Source organism: Ochotona curzoniae, unplaced genomic scaffold (genome assembly GCF_017591425.1).
Source record: "Ochotona curzoniae isolate NIBS_2020 unplaced genomic scaffold, NIBS_Ocur_1.0 scaffold_4701, whole genome shotgun sequence".
NCBI classification, from domain to species: domain Eukaryota; kingdom Metazoa; phylum Chordata; class Mammalia; order Lagomorpha; family Ochotonidae; genus Ochotona; species Ochotona curzoniae.
Window position 1 is genome coordinate 74839730 of NW_024467122.1, and position 19441 is coordinate 74859170.

The 19441-nt window shown below is 48.1% G+C and overlaps 1 protein-coding gene across 2 annotated transcripts in view; it reads left to right on the plus strand.

Annotated features, from left to right (window-relative positions):
• BLM (BLM RecQ like helicase) overlaps positions 1-19441 on the plus strand; it is a 59264-nt gene that overhangs the window by 31759 nt on the left and 8064 nt on the right. For both annotated transcript variants that reach the window (XM_040969550.1, XM_040969549.1), the window contains exons 12-16: positions 740-846; positions 2599-2759; positions 6828-7023; positions 10264-10454; positions 16580-16727. In XM_040969550.1, coding sequence (XP_040825484.1) covers positions 740-846; positions 2599-2759; positions 6828-7023; positions 10264-10454; positions 16580-16727 — 803 coding nt within the window. The remainder of the gene's footprint in view (positions 1-739; positions 847-2598; positions 2760-6827; positions 7024-10263; positions 10455-16579; positions 16728-19441) is intronic.

Consider the following 19441-nt stretch of genomic DNA (forward strand, 5'->3'; position numbering starts at 1 on the left):
TTCTTCACGTGCTGCCTCCTAGGGTGTGCAGCATCAGAGATCTGGAATTGTGCGTGGAGCCTCCCCCACCGCCCTGTGTGGGATGGTAGTTTCCTGAGCTGCCATTGCCAGCGTCATGCCCCTGTTTTGGTTTGCTGCTGCTGTATGCTCTAACCAGCTTTGTTCTCAGTCAACCTGTTCTTCGAGACTGCACTCCTAGCTTCCGTTGTCTTTGCTACAGCCTTCTTCCACAATCCTAACGTTTTGTCAGCAGGCTCTACAGATATTCCTTCTATGTCACCATCCTTTAACCCTTCCCGTACTTCCTGTTACGGAATTTGCCAGTGACAATACTCAGGTGCAGACAGCGTGATATGTAGATTTGTACTGTGGGAAATGGGTATTTCGTTTTTTAATAATGGCTGGTTTAGTTTGTTCTGCTATGAAAAGAATAGCATAGGCTGGTGGTGTTTTAAACAATAGCAGTTTATTGTAGAGCCCAAAATCCAAGGGCCAGCAGTTGCAGTGTTGTGAGGAAGGGCCCATTTGCTGGCTGACAGGTGGCATCAGATTTGGGGAACAGGGAACCACTGGGACCTACTCGTAGCTTAATCTCATTGCAGGTTTAGCCCTGTGACCTAATTGCTTCACCCAAAGCCCCTTCTCTGTTGTGGTAAGACTGAGGATTTTGAGGGACACATTTTGTGGCTAAAAGTGTATGTTGTCCTAATAACTAAATGTCATGTTTGTCTTCTTTTAGGTTTAGCATGAGCTTTAACAGACATAATCTGAAGTACTACGTATTGCCAAAAAAGCCTAAGAAGGTAGCATATGATTGCTTAGAGTGGATCAGGAAGCACCACCCATGTGAGTACCCATGTGATGAGTCATGTACAAGTCATAGATGAATGTTTTTTTGGCATCACAATAGGCATATACAGTTGAGTATTAGACATTTCTCTTCACATGTGATAGCGCAGCTGGCTATTTATAGAGCAGAATATTGCCAACTCTCTCAACTCTGGAAATTGCGAAATCTCATTCGGTGTGATAACAATAAAGCCTAACAAAATCTATTAAGCATCCCTCCTACACAGCTTCAAGCCTTGCTTCATCGTCTCCTCTGCCTTCTGTCAGAGTCTTTCTGTGGTAGCAGCTTCTCCCGGACATGTTGCCTTTGAGTAAGGTTAACAGGCTCTGAAAATCCTAGCAGTTTTCCATGGAGAAATTTTTTGGGGAAACATTTCTGTCATGTGTGTTAGAGGGGTGTGTTTGTTTTCTGTGTGTGTATACAAACACACCGTTGTCTGCCTCCCTCAACTTTGGTTCTACCATAGAGAACAGACTTTTCCTCAGTAGCTTTTATTTTCTGATTTGAGAACTAACATACAGAGGGGCAGGTATTGATCCTAGCAATTACGACAGCAGTTAGGACACCCACTTACCGCACTAGAGTGACCCGCTCACCGCTCTGCTCCCAATTCCAACTTCCATTGCACCCCAACACTGGGAAACAGCAGGCAGTTACCTAAGCTGTGGGTTCTGCCACTCACATGGGTGACCTGGATTGAGTTCCTGGCTCCCGGTTTCGTCTGGCCCAGCCCTAGCTACTACAGTGGAGTGAGTAGGAGCTCCGTTATCTCTCCCTGTTGTCTTTCTGGCTCTCAAATAAAAAATAAATATGCATCAAAACAATAATAAATAACTCTTTAAAAGCCATACAGAAAGATCTTCCATCTGCTTCCATTCCCGAATGTCTACAATATAGCCAGGGCAGGGCCAGGCTAAGGCCAGGAGCCTGGAACTCCAACCAGTCTCTCATGTGAGTGGCAGGAGTCCTCTGCTATTCTTTCCCAGGTAAATTAACAGGGAGCTGGAATTAACAGGGAGCTGGCTTGTAAGCGGAGCAGTTGGGGCTTGAAGCAATGCTGCTATGGGGCACCAGAGTATCAGGCAGCTTCACTTGCTGCACCTCAACACTGACCTCCTACAGTAATTCTAAGGCTCTTGATGTGTGTTACCTTGTGCTTTATGCAAAAGATAGATAAGGTGTCTCATGCCTTCCCATTGTTTGTTTATATTTATTTAAAAGAGATCTCCCCAAATGCCCCCAGCAGGCAGGGCTGGGCCCAGGCTGAATCTGGGAGCTGGGGATGCAGTCTGAGTCTGCCGTGTGGGTGGCAGGGACCCACATCCTTGGGCCCTCACCTTGCTTGCTGCTTCCAGGTGGGGTGTTGGCCAGATGCTGGAATCAAAGGCAGAGCCAGGACTAGATCCCCTGGCGCTGCAGGATGACGTGCAGGCATCGTACATGGTGCCTCCACCACTGTGCCAGGCACCTCTCTCTCTCTCTCTCTCTGCCTTCCTGTTGTTAGGCCTCTGTGCAGCAGACCCAGGATTTGCCCAGGCTCTCCTCCAGCAGGTCACATGCAGGGGACTAGATTGAAAGTCACATCTTACTTCCCGTGCGTGGGAAGTCAATGCTGTAATTGTTGTGCCTGTGTGGTCGTCCTGTCCTTTAAGAATGCCAGGAACTCTTGTTTATCTCCAATTGTGTCAGCCATGCTGTTAGCCATGTGAGAAGCTCTTGTTTCTCAACTCTGTCTCCCTTTTCGGCAGATGACTCAGGGATCATTTATTGCCTCTCCAGACGCGAGTGTGACACGATGGCTGACACACTACAGCGGGATGGCCTTGCTGCTCTCGCGTACCATGCTGGCCTCAGTGACTCAGCCAGAGACGAAGTGCAGCACAAGTGGATTAATCAGGACGGCTGCCAGGTAACCGCATTACCAATCAGCTAAAGGAGCTCTCTTTGGGAGTATGCTCTCACATAAGCAAATCTGTGTGTGTGAAATGCATATTGTTTCTGGTTTTGGACTAGTCATACAGTTGTTCATTTGAAAGGTAGAGCAAAAGGGGGATAGACAGAGAAAGACCTTCCATCTTCTCTTTCCATATTCATCTCCTAGATGGCCGCATCATCTGGAGCTGACCCCATCCGAAGCCAGGAGTCAGGAATTTCTCCCAGGTTAAAATAGGGTTTATCAAAATAATAAAACTAAAACAGCAAAATTATCTAGTAAGGCACCAGCAGAGGGCTGGTGTTGTGGCACTGCAGGTTTAATCGCCACCTTCAACACTGGTGTCCCATATGCAAGTGGAAGTAGAGTGCTGGTTCCAATCCCAGCTGCTCCACTTTTGACCCAGCTCCCTGTTAGTAAGCCTGGGAAAGCAGTGGAAGACGGCCCCCGTGTGAGAGACCAGACTGGAGTTCCTGGCTCCTGGTTTTAAGACACATGTGGACTAACCAAATGGCAGGTGACTACATCATGCTGTAGTCAGTGATTGGAGAATGTGAGAGGGGAAGCGGAGGTGGACATTCAGATAGGGGAATGAAAATGATATTTGCCAGCTGGAGATTAGAGAGTCTACCTAAGAATAGTAAGAGTACCCAAGGGGAAAGCGGGGTGGTTAAAACGGATACATTGGTCAGATGTGTTATAAATAAACAGGGAATGGGCGAGGGTTTCTCCTTGTGGATGACATGCCGGTCAGAGGCCCCACATGCAGTGGCACAGTGCTGTATCAGAAGGCATCTGCTGCCCTGGTGGCCCCAGCTTCCTGCTGCTGCAGACCCCAGGGCATGGATTGAGTTCCCAGCACCCAGCATTCCTCCAGCCACCAGGCATCTAGGGAGTGAGTAAGCTGTGCTGCAGGTAGCTTCCTACCTCGCTATCTGCCTTTCAAAGATTTTTCTTTTTTAAATAAAAACAAAATATAACCAGGGGAAGACAAAGACTGAAGACGTACATACTGGCTCATGGTTATATATGTTGGAAGTCAAGAAAGCACTTCCAGAGATGTAAGAATATGTCACAGATTTTCTTTACTGAAATTATTAGAGATTTAAGTCAACTCACATGAATGCACATATTTAATCCAAACTCCAGTGTAACCCTCTCCGGGGGGCTTTTCCTGGAGCTTACCTGAAAGAATATTCAGGTGAAAATAGCTGAATTGGACAGGGAACACTTAACTCTGGTTTTCTTTTTGTTTTGTTTTTGTTTAAGATTTATTTACTTTTATTGGAAATTCAGATTTACAAAGAGAAGGAGAGACAGAGAGAAAGATCCTCCATCCACTAGTTCACTCCCCAGGTGACCGCAACAGCCAGAGCTGAGCTGATCCAAAGCCAGGAACTAAGAGCTTCTTCTGGATCTCCCAGGTGGGTGCAGGGTCCCAAAGCCTTGGGCCGTCCTCGACTGCATTCCCAGGCCACAGGCAGGGAGCTGGATGGGAAGTGAGCAGCCAGGGTATGAATCGGCATACAAAATGCGATCCTAGTGGTGCATGCAAAGCGAGGATTTTAGCCACTAGCCTACTGCGCCAGGCCCTTAGCTCTTTTATAGAATAATGTGTTGCCTGGTCTAGAAAGTAAAGCCAGTTTTTTAAAAATTGTTTCAGCGAATTTGGCACCCCCAAGAAACAACGGCAACAACAAAACAAAACAAAAACCAAAAAAAAAAAAAAAGGCTTGGCTGTATGAGATCAATTGAATAGAAATCTAAAAATAGGAAAATGAGAAAAAACAATATGTGATGAGGATGGTACTAAAAATTGAGAATACTGACACTGTAGCACAGTGGATTAAGCCGTCACCTGCAGTGCTAGCATCCCATATTAGCACTAGTTTTGAGTTCCAGCTGCTCCACATCCCATCCAGCTCCCTGCTAATGTACTTGGGAAGGCTGCAGAAGGTGGCCCACATGCTTTGCCCCTGAACCCAACTGTTAGACCTAATGGAGTTCCTGGTCTAATACTGGCCTAGCCTGGCTGTTATAGCCATTCTCTCTTCAATTCTGACTTTAAGTTAAATTTTTTTAAACGAGGAAGGAAAGAGTATTTGACTGAGAGTACTGGTTACCTGGTGAGGGGAATCGCTTTAGATTCTCACACCAGGTAAATTGCAGAAAAATGAAGTCGGATGAACTCTCAGTGAGGGAGAAGCTGAGCTTGAAGCAATCCCAAAGGACGTAGCTACTAGAGATGACGGAGAAGCATAACACTTCTATATCAGGAAACAGATACAAGGGGACAGCACGCAAGGACACCATCCTAAGCAAAGGAGAACATCCGAGCGCATTACGGCTTTGATTAGAGCGTGAGTTAATTAGCCCAGGCCATCAACATTGTTGGAAATGAGGGAATATAAATGTTCTTCACCGTTTGACTTTGCTAATCAAAGGATCTCCCACATGAGAGCAGCGAGGAGGCTGCTTGTCACTGTGCTGTGGGGGGCCCCCGGGGCCTTGTGGAGCAGAATCCCCCCTCAGCATGGCAGGGACCCTAGTGCTACCCACAGTGCCAAGCAGCCTGATACTTCCATACCAAGTAGCACCAGTACCCCAAGAGACAAAATGTGAAGGTGGCCAAGTGCCAGGGTGGGGACAGACAGGGGGAGACCAGGGTGCAGAAAGGAGGAATGCTTTCTGTCCAGTTCTTTAAAACTGTATGTGTGTCACAGGTTGGAACTGTTGTACTGTGAAGGCATGTGTGTGAAAGGGAGTAAGGTGGTTCTTCCTCTGCAATCATGTAATCGTGTGTGCACCGCACCCTCTGCTCACCCTCCTGGTGTAGAGGCAGGGTGAGCCAGCCGCAATCAGACAGCCTTGACCTTGTCAGACTCCCGAGACAGAAGAAAGCCCCGAGGAACGGCTGTAGCCTCAAGTTTTAAAAATAAAATTTAAAAAAGGAAGTATTGGTTCTACAAAGCCAGTTTCCCCAGTTACGAGACCTCTCAGCTGTGGCCTCACAGTGGCTTCGTTCAGTACCTTGCAGACCACGCCCCGCAGCCACTTGCTCACCCCCTCAGCCCACACCTGCTCAGCCTCTACACGAGTGGCCACTCACGGGGAGTGGCCACGGGATCACTGCTGCTGGTGAGAGCCATTGGGGGGACGGATGAGGAGCCTGGCCAACCAGGCCACTGCCATCACCCGCGTTGGTGACTGCCCATCTGAGCTCTTGTCCTGGGAGCCTGCAGCCTCTTTCTGGGTGCTCACAGGCGCTGAAATCTAGTCATTAGCCCCCATCTGGCTGCCAGATATTTCAGATGCTTTTGAAAATTTTTTAAGTGCTGAAAAAGGAGGTGTAGCTTTATTTGTATGGTGTAATTTTGCCTGGAGAAATAACATTTTGGTTTGGATTAAAAAGGTCCTAAATTCACAATTGAAATGCATACTCTCAGAAAGCTGATTTATCCAGCTCGGGTATGTCACCTGGCTCCCACTAAGTAATCTGTATGGACCAGTAGCCATAGTCTCTGGCCTTCTTTTGTTTGCTTATTTGTTTTTAAAGTTTTATTTCTCTTCTTTCCTTTTAAGCATAAGTGACTCAGATTGTTACATGTATTTCCAAGAAAATTCTACCAGTTTTGACATTGAAATCAGCCGATGAACAGAAGGAGCTGAGGTGTAAGCAGCCATGTCCCTGGGGACCACAGGGCACCCAGGGGCAGGTGAGGAGCCAATGTCACTGAGTCGTGTAGGGCTCACAGGTCTAGGAACAGCCAGAGCCCCCATGCAGCATGGTGCACAAAGCATGGTCCCTCTATACAGAGACAGAAAGACCCAGTAACACAAGAAGGCCTGGCTCCCTGCATCCCCTGCCACACTGGGCTGCTGCTCTTGGCCTCCTTGGGAGTTGCCAGTTCGGCCACGCCAAATAGCAGGACCAGGTTGTGCTGTTTGATTGTTACGGAACGTGTTGCACTTCTGGGTGCTCCTGAAGTTGCCATGTCCCTGTCACTGCGCTCCTGGGCTGATGGCTTTCTGCTCTCCCCTCAGGTGATCTGCGCGACCATTGCCTTTGGAATGGGCATCGACAAGCCTGACGTGCGGTTTGTGATCCACGCGTCTCTCCCCAAGTCTGTGGAGGGGTACTACCAGGAGTCTGGCAGAGCCGGAAGGGACGGGGAAATCTCTCACTGCGTGCTCTTCTACACCTACCACGATGTGACGAGGCTGAAGAGACTCATCATGAGTAAGCTCCAGCATCCGCTGCTCCTGTCCAGCGCAACTCCCTGTCTGCTGACCTTACGTAGTTAGAAATGGTTTTTAGGTTACTTGCAAAGTAGGTTTTCTTAGAAAAGCTGTGCTTTTCTTTGCTTAAGAGTCAAATGGCACAAGGCAAAAACTTTCCAAATTCCATCTTGCCCCAAGAAGCAGCCCCAGTTACTAGTTTATTTGGCGTCCTTCCAGAGCCATTTTACACCTGCATCCTTGCATCAAATGCGTCTCTCAAAGGTGCGTGGAGATCAGAAGAAGGGGAAGATGATGAACTCACACAAGTAAAAATCAGTTATCCACGGGCAGAGCCAGCCCTGCCCTTTCCCTCCCCTCTTGTATCTGTTATTTACTTGACTGTTGTGTACTTTGTGTTTTTATGTATTGTGACCTGATGTTTTTCAGTCAACAGTAGGATATAATTGTCACCCTGACTAGCGTGTGTAGCTTGCCTTCATAGGAGTCCATGGTATGGTTATCCCATGTCATTAAGCCAGGCCCTTTTTAGATATTTAGGTTGTTTATTGGTTTGGGGTTTTTTGTTTTGTTTTTCTTACTGTTAATCAGTGGTGCAATACTGAGCAATCATGAACAAATGCCATTACCCTATTTATACAGGATATTTTTGAGACTTAAGACTCGCTGGGTTGGATAGACCCGTATTTCCTTTTGCCTCTTATCCACTTTTCTGCCAGATTATGCTTGTTAAATACATGTACTGATTTTGAGTCCACTGCTGAATGAACTCGGATAGGTACACAGCCCACAGGAAAAGGCCAAACACCCACTGCACGTGGCTCCTCACTCCCTTGTGTGCTGCCAACAAGTAGTTCTAAGGGGAGAGTCGCTCTCGCGAGAGGTGTGAGCTTCAGAGAGATTTGTTTGCAAGCAGGGTCACTGGCGGACACGGCAGGTGCAGGGGCCTAGCAGCAGTAGTGACTAGGATAAGGCTGCTTTAGCAGGCCCTGTGTGCTGCTCCAACTGTCTGACATATATCAGCCTTGCAATCTTGTCCACACCCCTACAGGATCAGAGGAGGGGCATGAGCTATGAGAGAACCCCAGTTCATCTGACTCCGGAGCCACGTGTTTTGCACAAAACTTGTACCAAAATGACTGTCATTGGGAAAAACAAAGTGGTCCCTGAAAACATGAAGGGCTCACGCCTGGTGGCCCATTTGTATTCTTAAACAAGCCCATACAGGTGGCCCCCATTGACAAGATGGCTTCACATACCACTTTCCAGCTTCATTGTGCAAAAGCAATAACAGAGTTGAATTTGCGTCTCATCCTGGGCCCCCCGCTCCGTGGTGCAGTACACCCCAGTGGTGGTGGTGCTGGGCAGCGCCATGAACCACAGCTGCCAGTCATCCTTGCCATCACTCTATGGTGTGCTGTGTTGCTAAGCTACAATGCCCTGTAGGGCAGGTGTACTGAATGTGTTTTTCATTCTGCATGTTTCCAACTCAAGGCAACTTAAAATATAACCCTCAGTCAGGGAGCGTCTGTATTTAGTTAGCCCCAAACAATGAAACCAGCATTTAGGTTCTAATAACTTAGCAACCATGTGAAAACACAATACTCAAAGAAAAAAAAATATTTTTTTAAGATTTATTTATTTATGATTGAAAGGCATATTTTTACAGAGAAGACAGACAGATGGGTCGTCAATCCAGTAGTTCACTTTCCAAATGGCCACTATGGCCAGCCGTGAGCCAGGCTGAAGCCAGAGTCCAGGGGCTTCTTGGGGATCTAAACAAGGAGCCCAGCGACTTGGGTCACCCCTACTGCTTTCTCAGGCCATGAACAAGGAACTAAACCAGAAGTGGAGCAGCCAAGTCTGGCATGATGGCACAGTGGCTAAAATTATCACCTTGCAAGTGCCAAGATCCCCTATGGGTACTAGTTCATGTCCCAGCTGCTCTACTTCCCTTCCAACTCCCTGCTTGTGGCCTGGGACAGCAGAGGAGGAAGGCACAAAGCCTTGGGACCCTATACCCATGTGGGAGACCCAGAAGAAGCTCCTGACTTCTGTCTTCACATCAGCTCAGCTCCAGGTGTTGCAGCCATTTGGGGAATGAACCAGCAGATGGAAGATCTTTATCTCTCCCTCTCTTTGTAAAATCTGACCTGCCTTTCCAAAAAGAGTGGAACAGTACCCAATTGAAACACCGGCACCACAGGGCAGAGAATTAGACTACTGCACCAGCCCCTAATTTTTTTTTCTAAAGGATTTACCTATTTATTTATTTAAAAGAAAGTGTTAGAAATAAAGAAAAATCTTTTGTCTACTGGTTCACACCACAAATGTCCACAACGGCCAGAACTGGGTCAGTCCAAATGCAGAAGCCAGGAACTTCTGGGTCTTTCACACGTATACAGGCCCAAGTACTTGGGCCATCTTCTGCTGCTTTCCCAGACGCATCACCAGCTGGATTGGAAGTGAAGAAGCCAGGACTCCAACCACAGCCCATGTGGGATGCCTGAGCTACAGGCGGCAGCTTCACCCACCATGCCACAGTGCCGGCCCCTAACTGTATTCTTGAGTAACAACAAATGCTCAAGAAAGTGTGCAGCTGCTTTTTCTCAGAACTTGGCAACAAATCACAGTACCACACTCAGTAGTTCATGTTTCTCATTGATTTTCCCTGGAAAGAACGCAGTGCAAACCAGTATTCCAGCCATGAGCTAATGCACCTGTTGAGCTACAACAAGCTGAGAGTATGGAGTGAAGGAGATGTTACATAGTGGTGTGTTCCCCTTCACTTTCAAATACCCTGTTCCTGGGAGTTCTCTGGACCACAGGATTTGCTGACCTGCAGCTTGGCACAGCACCTTGACCCCAGACTGGCAGGAGGTATGTGGGCTCCGCCATGGAGTCACACTGACTTACCCTGTGCCCACTTCAGTTAGTGTCTGTCCAACACATGCAAGTCTCCCCTTCATCACTGAGGATCTCCAATGAATATTTGGGGAAAAACAAGAGTTTTTTCACTTGCAAAAAGTTTTTTAAAAAAAAAATAAGCTTCCTCTACCATTGAAAACATGAGGGACAAACATAATGACCAGTGAGTTACATTACAGGGTGACATCACATTGACCTCCTGTGTTAATCAAAGTATTCTCAGTATTTCAAGTTCTACTAATCCCTTCTGCTTCTCATCGGTCTCCTGCTGCTGTAGGATGTATGATTTATTTGTGCTCTTCATCTCTTTTAGTGGAAAAAGATGGAAACCGGCACACAAGAGAGACTCACTTCAACAACCTGTACAGCATGGTGCATTACTGTGAGAACATCACAGAATGCAGGAGAATACAGCTTTTGGCTTACTTTGGTGAAAACGGATTTAATCCTGATTTTTGTAAGAAACACCCAGATGTTTCTTGTGACAATTGCTGTAAAGCAAAGGTAATGTAAGAAAATCCTAACTTTTTTGTAATTAAGGAAATTGCCAACATTTTTTATCCTTCTGGTGATTTAGGAAAGTTGTTACATGTTGGAGTGCCATAGGTAAGCCCAAGGGGCTAAGCAAGGGAAAGAGGACTTATTTTAATAGGAGTTTTTTGAGATTTATTATTTTTATTGGAAAGTCAGATTTGACAGAGAGATTTTCACAGGGCACAAGTAGGGAGCTGGATGGGAAGTGAAACAGCCAGAATATGAACCAGTACACATATGGGATCTCAGTGTGCAAGACAAGGACTTTACTCACTACACTACTGTACTGGGTCCAGAACTTTATTTTATTATTTATTTATTTATTTATTTTGGTAAGAGTTATTTATTCTTTGAAAGGCATAGTTACGAAAAGAGAGAGGTCTTCTATTTCCTGGCTCACTCAAATGGCCACAAAGGCTGGGGGCGGACCAGACTGAAGCTAGGAGCTTTATCCAGGTCTCCTGTGTGGCTGGCAAGGGCCCAAGTATTTGGACCATCTTCTGCTGTTTTCCTGGGCACGTTGTCAGAGAGCTGGATCAGAAGTGGAAGAGCCAGGACTTGAGCCTTCTGCTGCCTTCCCACACACAGTGGCAGAGAGCTGAGTCGGAAGTGGAGCAGCTGGGTGTGGAACCAGTGCTCATGTGGGATGCCAGCGTCGCGGGCAGCAGTGTAACACACTGTCCCACAACACCAGCCCTGGGGATAGGAACATTTTAAAGTAATTCAGTGCAATATTTTTTCTTTAGAATTAGAAGATTGTTTAAAAAAAAAAAAAAGGGAGGGATGGAGAGAGGGAGAAAGAGAGACAGAAAGAAAGAGAGGAAGGAAGAAAGAAAAAATAAATAAAAATGCAGCAAAGGCCAGTCTTGTGGCATAGCAAATACAGCTGCAGCCTGCAATGCTGACATCCCACATGGCAGTCCTTCTGGTCCCAGCGCTTCACTTCCGACCCAGCTTCCTGCCACTGTGCATGGGAAGGAGCAGAGGATGACTCAGTGCTCAGTGAACACTGGAGATCTGGAAGAAGCTCCTGGCTTCAGCCTGGCTCAGCCCTGGCCGTTAGAGCCATCTCAGGAGTGAATGAAGAAATGAAAGCTCTCTTTCTAGAATTCTGACTTTCAAATAAACAAAATAAACCTTTTTTTAAAAATGCATTCTCAACACCTACCTGTCTAAAATATCCCAGTTATGCATGTGTGCTGGTAATTACAGGATATTTTAGAAATATTAATACATGAAAATCCAGAAAGATCCAAGGTGGGCAGGTGGACTGTTTTAAATTCAGTTACAACCTACATTTATTTAAAGATCTCTTTCTCCAAAGAAAACATTCGTGTGCTGCATGTTTGGATTAAAATCAGTTACCTTGCCCATTGTTTCTTCACAAAGCCTGTAAACCACAGAGGCAGTGCTTTCTTGATGCGTTGTTCATTGTCATTGTCCTGAAATAACCTGGGGAGGTTGTGAAACGCAATCATCATCTAGGCTGGCAAGTCAGTGAGGTTTCACTTTTGTTTTGTAAAGATTTATTTCTTTTTATTTGAAAGGCAGATCTGCAGAGGGAAGAAGAGACAAAGAAATCTTCCATTAACTGGTTCATTCCCCATATGGCTGCAACGGCCAGAGCTGATCTGATCTGAAGCCAGAAGTTTCTTCCAAGTCAGGAAGGTGTAGAGTCCCAAGGCATTGAGCTGTCCTCCACTGCTTTTCCAATCCACAGGCCAAGAGCTGGTTTGGAAGTAGAACAGCGAGGACATAAACTAGCGTCAGTATAGAATTTGGTGCCGCAGATTAGAGGATTTACCTGTGTGCCATTGTACCAGCCAATTTTTTGTTTTTAAGATTTATTTTTGGGCCCGGTGCGGTGGCGCAAGTGGTTAAGGTCCTCTCCTTGCACGCCCGGGATCCCATATGGACGCCGGTTCTATCCCGGCAGCCCCGCTTCCCTTCCAGCTCCCTGCCTGTGGCCTGGGAAAGCAGTCGAGGACGGCCCAAAGTTTTGGGACCCTGCACCTGTGTGGGATACCTGGAAGAAGTTCCTGGATCCTGGCTTCGGATCGGCATAGCATCGGCCATTGCGCTCACTTGGGGAGTAAATCATCGGACGGAAGGTCTTGCTCTCTGTCTCTCCTCTCTGTATATTCGCCTTTCCAATAAAAATAAATCTTAAAAAAAAAAGATTTATTTTTGAGGGCCCGGTGGTGGGGCCTAGCGGCTAAAGTCCTCGCCTTGAATGCGCCAGGATCCCATATGGGTGCCGGTTCTAATCCTGGCAGCTCCACTTCCCATCCCGCTTCCTGCCTGTGGCCTCGGAAAGCAGTCAAAGATGGCCCAATGCTTTGGGACCCTGCACCCGCATGGGAGACCTGGAAGAAGTTCCTGGTTCCCGGCTTCGGATCAGCACAGCACTAGCCGTTGCGCTCACTTGGGGAGTGAATCATTGGATGGAAGATCTTCCTCTCTGTCTCTCCTCCTCTCTGTATATCTGACTTTCCAATAAAAAATAAATAAATCTTTATAAAAAGAAAAAGATTTATTTTTGAGAGGAAGGGATAGCTTCCATCTGCTGATTCACTTCCCAGAAGGCCTCAGTAACTAAGGCTGAGCTGGTCCAAAGCCAGGAGCCAGGAATTTCATCTGATCTCCCATGTGGATAACGGGTCCCAAGGACCTGCGCCATCTTCCATTGCTTTCCTAGGTGCAGGAAGTTGGATCAACAGTGGATCAGCCAGGAATTGAACTGGCAACCATATGGGATGCCAGCAATGGCAGGCAGCAGCCTAACCTATTATACCACAGCACTGACCCCTTCATGTCAGCTATACCTGGCTTTTACAGAGCAGTTTCACAATTGATGTATTGCCTAGAAAGTCCAAGGTGGATGCTAAAGGTTTACAAATGAACTTGGTAGGGGCCAGTTCATAAACTAGGTAAGGTGTGTGTGTGTGTGTGTGTGTATGTGCACATATCAGGGAAACGTGCTGTCATTATCATGACCGAGATAGGGAGCACTGGCCCTAGCAGGTGGCTCTTTGAGCAGATCAGTGAAGCAAGCACTGTCCTGGGAATGTGAACAGAATAAAGCCCCTGACCTTGTAGAGCTTTTACTTTCCAGCAGAGGGAGGTCAGTTTCAAGGAGGCAGTCAGAGGGGGCAGGCCTGCATTGCACAGTGAGTTAAGCTGCCATTTGCAGATGCCAGCATCTCATATTACCACCATTTCAAGTCCCAGGTGCTTCAGTTGCATACCAACGCCCTGCTAATGTGCCCAGGAAAGCAGCAGCAGGTGGTCAAAATGAACGAGCCCCTACCACCTACACGGGAGACCCCAGTGAAGTTCTGGCCCAGCCATTTAGGGAGTGATGCAGCCAATATGACATCTCTTTTTCTGTCTCTCCCTCTATCTTGCCTTTTTGAAGACCCCTCAGATATACTAGATGTATGTTCATGCGGTAAGGAGACAGAGTGATGGGTGGGGCGCAGGGTGAGGAATTCCGCCACGTGAAATCTGAGCCACACTTGAGGGCACTTAGCATAGCCCCTGCCCAGGTGTGGACCTGGCTGGCAGAGGCGCTGGCTTCAGCCTATCCCCAGGGTAAGGAAACCAGGGTGCGTGGGAAGGATGGCCAGAAGGCTGTGTGGACACACAGGGGTGAGAGTCACTGGGGAAGGGGTGCAGAGGACCAGAGCAGTCACCCTTGGCCGAGATGGGTGAGGCAGTTGGGCAGGGAAGGTCAGGAACACAGTTTTGGGAGTACTGAGTCAGCCAGGTCTGCCGAGAGTCAGATTCTGAGGAGAGGGGTGTGCTAGTGCCTGTGCGTTTGGGAGTGGTCAGCACATCATGGATGATACCTAAGCTGTGAGCTCAGGTGCAGTCTCTTGGAATCCAGGTTCAAACAGAGGAAAAGAAAACCAAAGACTGAGGAGAAGAGAAGGAGCTAGAAGTGGATAAAGCTCTAGGGATAGGTGTTGGGGTGCTTTTGTCAGGGGCTGCAGGAAGGACTGGAGATCACCAGTGGATTGGGCATCACCAAAGGCATAGTGGCCTTGCTCAGCTGCGTGGTGCTGAGTGAGCGCAGCTGGAAGCAGTAAATGTGTAGGGGTTCTTCCCAGTTTTGCCACAGAGATGGGGCCGTAGGGGCTTAGCTGGCACGGGAGGCTGAGTGAGGAAAAGACCGGAGGAATAACTTGCTGGTGCACTGCAATGTGTGAGGGGAGGGGAGGCTGGCTCAGAGCGGGGCCTTTGGGGCCGGGGAGGAGGTCCCTCGGAGAAGCAGAAAGATGGCCTTGGGTGCAAGCCTGTCTTGTGCAAGTGCAGTGGCCAGAGGGAACATGACACATGTGGGAGCAGAAGCTGACCAGGGAGGGACACAGTGGTGGGAATTGGTGAACGTTCTCCACAAATGGAGACATTCTCCAGTCTCCCATGTAGGCAGCAGGCCATCAGCTGACAGGAAAGGAAAACTCTTTGGCAGAAATAGGAAGCAGCCAGTAAGCGTTTCAGACTTTGCCACCATGGGATCTCTGTCACAACTACTCAATATTGTGATAGATTAAACAATAATACAGCATGCAGCACCTTCTAGTCGTGCTCCATGACTGTGTTCTGATAAAGCTTTATTTATGAAAGCTGGGATCGGCTGATAGGCTCCTGATTGGTTTAAGGGAATGAAAGTTGAGCTAACGTTGTACCTCACAGAGCACTCAAATCCCATATCAGAACACCTGCGTCCAATCTCACTGCCTGCAGCTGCACCTGGGAAGCAGCAAATGACGGCTCACACGGGAGACCTGGTTGCAGTTTCTGGCTCCTGGCTTCAGCCTGACCCTGTCTCTGCTGCTTTGGCCTTTTGGGGCAGTGAACCAGTGAAAGATTCTCTCTCTTCCTTTCAAACAAATTTTAAAAACTTTGAAAGGAGAGGGAGAGAATCGAGGAGCTGGGCGTATGATTCCATGAGCGTGGTGGCCATGTGCTGCAGTTAAGTTAGGAGTAATCACCCTGATTGGTTATGTTGTGTCTCCAGCCAGGTTCAGCCACATAGGTGCAGACCTGAAGGAGGTGACCACTTGGAAGTAAGGTGATGTAGTGACCAAGGGCAGTGCCGAGGAGTGTGGGGGTCCAGGCTGAGTTGGGAGGACGGCTGAGGTGGAGGCTTAGAGTCGTTCATGTCGGAGTCCTGCACACCGTGTGCTGGAATTGCCATTTCCTAGGTTCTGAGTGGGTGAGGCTATGGTGAAAGATGTGACGTTGGGAGGGAGAAACTGGCATACGTGGAAGACCGGCTCAGTGGAGCAGAGCAGGTCAGCATGCCAACAGCCAGGGTGACTGAAACCACTGACAAACTCAGGCAGGAGTGGTTTGGGAGTGACAGGACCCAGGGTCTACCAGTTGTTGATGTGAGACAGAAGCACCTTCATCTCCAGGTCAGTAGAGTGTGTGAATGACAGAGGAGCAGAAGCTAGGGAGACCCGCATCAATGCACAGGTGGCAGCATGGAAATGTGAGAGAACCAAGATAAAAGAGGCAGATCCAGTGATCATGTGACATGAAGGGGGGGGCAATTGGGGAAGCTGAGGGCAATGAGAAGTATCTGGCAGGGAATAATATAAGATGGCTGCCTGCAGCAGTGAGAGCCAAGAGAGGGGTAAACTCACCTCTGAATGGCAGGGTGAGGTTATTCAGCCAGGAGATGGGCAAGAGCTCGTATGTATTCACACACCTGCTACATGGATGTCAAGGCAATTTTTTGCACCAAAACTAATTTACCTTTTTTTTTTTTTTTAACTTACCTTTCATTTTATTTTCATGACCTCTTTGCAGTGTCTCCTATATGCCTATCCACAGAGAGCTACCAAGTGATCGGCAAGTGGTTGAAAAAACAAGATGTGTGTCAGGGCATTAGATAGGTGTTGTAGAGTGCTAGTTATTCTAGAAGCTGGACAGCAGTAGGTGTTTAAAACTTCCTTAGCTTTCTTTAATCTTTGTTTTAGCCTGACAGCGGGTTGTCCTGAGGCCACCCACCACAGTCAGTGTTAACCCTTGTAACAGCAGGCTCATTACCTCAGTAACAACAGAGGGGATCTCTGTGTTCACAGGACTTCAAGACAAGAGATGTGACTGACGATGTGAAAAATATTGTACGGTTTGTTCAGGAGCACAGTTCATCACAGGGAGTGAGAGCCATGAGCCACGCAGCTCCTTTGGGGAGGTTCACCATGAACATGCTGGTCGATATTTTCCTGGGTGAGTCGCCATCAAATAACCTTTGGGGGGTAACAAAAGCAAAGCAGTTGTTACAAATCAAGATTGACAAAAGTCGCCAAAAAAGTGAACAAAACTAAAGTGCACCTGTATGAGTGGGCAGCAGCCCAAGCCTCAGAGCCCACTGGCTTTCTTGCTTGAAGCCCTGTGAAGAGATTGGTAAGGAAACCAGCTGGAAATTGAATCCAGAAGAGCGTAGCAAACAGGAGAGGGACCATCAGATGAGAGGATGAAACAGAATGCAGCCAAATCATGAAGTACACGCAAGACAGGATCTAAGTAGAGGAGGCCTGTCAACTGGGCCCCACACCACGTCAGGCAGGCCACAGGGCAGTGAGCATGGGAGCCAGCCTGGGAGGGCAGTGGTTGGGGTTGGCCCGCCACAAGCTGCACAGCCTCAGAGCCCTGGGTGGACCCTGAGTGACAGCTGAGTGCAGATCCGCCTCTGGCACAGCCAGGCAGCCATGCGCCTGAGTGGGTGGATAGCAAGCAGAGAAGTAACTAAATCCCTCTACGTAGGTTTTCCCAGAGACGTGCCTTGGAGGGAGAGGACTGAGGCCGCACAGGCTACCTCAAGATCGGGGGAGAGCAGAGGAAAGTGAGCAGCCCTAGGCCATCCTACGAACTGGAGCTGGCCCCCTCGTGGACCAGAAGAGAGGAGGGAGAGCCGTCTGCTTCCATGGGGCATATGTGCTCGGCTTGGCCTCTCATGGCTTCTCCTGAGGTTTCTGGGAAGATAGGAGGTTTCTTGAACTCAAATGCTTTCTGCTCCAAGTAATTTCTGTCATTGGCATCATGGCCTGTTCTGGACCCCTTCAAGGCCAATCCTGAAAGCTTTGAAAAGAATAAATCAGGAACTCATAATAGACTGGCACCAGATTAACATCCACAACCCTGGAGACCCATTGGCCAAACAAGTGAAGGCCATGATGATGCAGTAAGCAGTGGGACTGACCATGATCCCCATGAGAAAAGAGTAAGGCTGAGGCCTGCGGCGTCAGCATCCCATGTGGACACCAGTTCAAGTCCCAGCAACTCCACTTCATTCCAGCTCCCTGCTAAACTGGCTGGTGTCCCTGCACCCATGTGGGAAACCCAGAAGAGGCTCTGGTTCCTGGCTTCAGAACAGCCCAGTTCTGGCCATTTGGGGAATGGACCAGTAAATAAATCTGAAAGATCTGTCTGTCCTCCCTCTCTGACCCTCTCTGTCTCTTACAGAAAGACCTTCAAATAAATCTTTAAAAAAAAAATCTCAACCAACCAGTAGATAGTATGTCAAGAAAGCTTTATCAGTAACAAGGGAAAACACAAATGTTATTTTTCAACAAAAATAGGAGAAAGACACTGGGAGATTTCAGGGGAGAGATTATACGGGAGGACCAAGAGTACATATAAGGCACAGGAAACATGACGTGGCATGCCAGAGCTCAGCCTGCTCCTTTGAGTTGTACAGGAGTTCCAGTTCGTGCTGTTCCAGCTAAGAACGGAAACTTGGGTGAGTCACAGTTGGAATCCATACGTAGCCACACAGAGGCAGCACAGGGCGGAGCGGAGCTGCTCATCTTAGTAACATGAAACTATAAGCACAATAAGTAAAAGGAGTGCGGGAAAGGCTTGGCTACTACAATAATCACTAAAGGTTCAGAAAGGCAGGACGGACATTGTGACTCAGTGGGCTAGGCCACCAGCTTTTTCATTTTTCTTGACAAAGCCGTCAGTTTTTTGATGTTCATCACAGATGAGGATTGCAGACCCTTGTGGGTCCCTGGTAGGGATGGCAGGTCAGGAGAGAGAGGAGACATGAGGCTGCATTAGTGGCGGGAATGGGAATGGTCTATTGAAGCCACCATCTCCAGGGTCTCAGCATGACCTATTCCGTCTGTCCTCACAGGGTCTCTTCATTCTCTCGTCTAAGCTCTGAGACCTGTAGGTTGTCCCTGTCTACCTCAGAGTGTCCACAGGCCTAGTGCTCTCCCAGAGCTTGGCCTGATGTGTTGTGCCACTGCTCTTCCTTCCCCATTTTGAAGAGTATTTGAGGTTTTCTCTTGGATTAGAGGAGCCGATTGTCTTATCCTTCATGTGCCTCTGCTTATGTTCTTCCTTGTTTCTCTGAAGTTGGTACAGAGATGACCCAGTCCCACCACATGTGCCTCATGGTCAGACCATATGCTCATATGTCCTTAGGATGTTCCCTGAGATCAGGGATCCTGTCAATCTAAAGTATTATTATGATACAGGGGCCCACCCCTGACCAGGGCAGCCTGCCCGGCCCACTCACCAGTCCTGGTTCTCACACTCCTTGGCAGGTACTACATCCCATGTCAGGGTGCCTAGATTCAAGTGCTGACCCCACTTCCAACTCTAGCTTCCTACTGGTCCATGCCCCAGGGTGGTAGCTCAGGTGACTTGAGTCCTGCCACCCAGGTGGGAGACCTAGATTGAGTTCCCAGCTCCTGGCTTCAGGCTGGCCTAATCCTGGCTAGGTGATTGATCTGTTTTGTTTTTGTCATTGTTGTTGATGAGGATGAGGGAAAGTACCCACAGCCAGGGAAGTTTTAGAGTTTTACAGAGATAAGTCATTTCTGGCTGAGCCGCGGCTTTACTTGCAGAATAATGATCTGATTCTGTATGTCCAGCTATGTCCTAATGACATCTTAGCCTTTTGTGCCTGGGGCCCTCACTCATCCAGCCTTCTG